The 2,392-nt window shown below is 32.3% G+C and overlaps 1 protein-coding gene across 1 annotated transcript in view; it reads right to left on the minus strand.

Moving 5' to 3' along the window:
• Nucleotides 1-2,392, minus strand: part of LOC115966857 (methionine--tRNA ligase, chloroplastic/mitochondrial-like) — a 3,221-nt gene continuing 829 nt past the window's right edge. Inside the window, exons 2-4 of the mRNA XM_031086001.1 lie at nt 2,114-2,315; nt 809-963; nt 1-402 (exon numbers count right to left, since the gene is read on the minus strand). Coding sequence (XP_030941861.1) covers nt 252-402; nt 809-963; nt 2,114-2,315 — 508 coding nt within the window. The 3' untranslated portion in view covers nt 1-251. The remainder of the gene's footprint in view (nt 403-808; nt 964-2,113; nt 2,316-2,392) is intronic.

Raw genomic sequence — 2,392 nt, forward strand, 5'->3', positions numbered from 1 at the left:
TTGAATGGAAAGTACTATCAAATGCATTCTGTCATGTGTCTATAACTATAGCAATAGCTAATACAAATTTACTACAACAGTATATACACAATATGCTAATTATTATGCTTACAGCATTCTCAATCAGCATGCTCAGGCTCTTAGCAGGATACTAATCATGCTGAACGCAGCCCCCAAGAAAATCTTTTAACATTAAAGCTCAGGGACAACTATTTAGGACATGCTAGACTAAGTTTTTTCATAATTACCTACTATCTCACCTCATTTAACCGGAAAGAAGGCTGAAAAAAATTTGGATTTTGTGTCAAAGTTTCCTCTAAGAATTTTTTATTTTTTGATAGTGCAAAGTAGTAATTATCCTCTTTCCACACAACAGTTGTTATCAAGCAATTCTTTCTCATCCTGCAGATTCATAGAGCTAAAGACATTACACTATTGTGGTACACATACAAAACCTCTCTCAAACAAAACGACCACAACAAATACATAAATACATACATTCAAACAAGACAGTGCATATATGAAAATGGAAATCAGCGAGAACCTATATAAAATAAAAAAGGAATTCCACATAATGAGTGATCAACAAGTTCTTGTAAATATCAAAGGAGATTTTCTACACAAACACTAGCACCCACAAAAATAAAAGAACTCACTTTTTATCAAATGCTCAATTATAGATAATGCAATAACCCCATCACTAATCCAAAAGTATGTATGTGAATATAAAAACAATAAGCAGATAAGGGAAATTAAATTTAGATAATGTTGCTACATCCACATTTACAAGTTCAAATCCAAATATTACCTGATACTCCTCACAGCAGACACAATAAATTCCTTCATATATATACAGATATCACCATTGGCAAGAACCCTTGAGTAAAATTCCTTCACAATTGATTCATGCTTGGGATCTGACAGATCAATAGTCCGAAAGAACTTATCATAAGATATGTCTAACTGCAGGTAGAACGTAAACAATAAAACAAAGGAGAACATTAAAAATTGGAAAATATGCACAACAATTGGAACATTCAACAAGTCAGGCTAAAGTAAATTGAGAGTGCATTAGTATCTTGGGTTAATATTACATCTTTCCAGAGTGTCTTATATTCTTGTTAAATTAACATCGCAATGTTCACTTGGGTCAGAACTCAGAACCCTGGACTGCTGCAGCAGTAGTAATTTTCTCCCCATGCTCATCCGTGCTGGTAATAAATACAACTTTCTTCCCTAACAGCCTCTGCCACAAGATATGAACCATAAAAGTTTTTGCCTTTACATCATATTTTAACACTAGAATTGTTCAAAAACATAAAATTACAACAATGCAAATTTTCCCTGATTTGCTTGCAGAAATATGTTACCTATATGCTATTAAAAATATATACACACATAGAGTTTTCAAATAAAACCATAAAGCTATTTGAATTTAATCTTCATCAGTAAAAGAGCCGAGCTTTTTATTTGTTTTTACATCTTCTCAATTCATGAAAAACATAAAAACCAATCGAAGGGCCATATTTGATAAATTAAGCATACAAGAAGGGTATTTCTATTTAATTGAAGCTGTGCAGAGTGTCCAGAAAGTAAAAAAGACAAAAAGTTCGAGAAGAGAGAAAGAAAACTTTTTTTCATTTATGGGTAATGGTTCTTTATGTGGTTAGTGCCTGTTATATTCTTGAAATGTTTTCACACCTGTAACCAACACACAAACAACACATCTCTGCTAACCCATCTGCCATAATCAATGTAAACTCTAAAGATGTTGGTTTATATCAAAATGGAAAAGAATGCATAACAGAACCAACACAACCCATACTTCAGATTACACCAAATCAGAAAAAAAAACCTCATAGATCCAATCCATATTTAAATTGATAGTAATGAAATACTTATCAACTCCATTTTAAGCATTTCTTCAATATAATATGTTCAAACCTCATAGACCCAACCTATACTTCAGATTCCAAGAGATAGGTATGCAATTCTAATTCCAAAGTATACAAACTCTAGCTCACAAATTATACTACTGCTTTCATACTTCGTAGTCTCTTTACTAAAAAAATCTTCTTCTTTTTTGGGGAAACAAACAGAGTTAAAGAGAGACCTGTAATCGGAAGAAAAAGCGGCGGAGTTGAGATCGCCGACCACCGCGCCTCAGTTCATCGTCGGAGATCTGTATTTGAGTTTTCTTACAGGGAGAGGGAGACTGATGAACAAAAATGAGTTTAATAAAAAAAAAAAGAAAAGTAAATATTTGTAGCCCAAAGGCCGAAAGAGAAAAGACTGTTCCTTTTTTTTTCTTTTTCCTTTTTAAGGTTTTATTTATTTATTTACTTTTTTAAAGGTTGTATTGGTTAAACTTTTAAATAACTCTCCAAATAAA

The sequence above is a fragment of the Quercus lobata genome, chromosome 11, assembly GCF_001633185.2.
Source record: "Quercus lobata isolate SW786 chromosome 11, ValleyOak3.0 Primary Assembly, whole genome shotgun sequence".
NCBI lineage: Eukaryota > Viridiplantae > Streptophyta > Magnoliopsida > Fagales > Fagaceae > Quercus > Quercus lobata.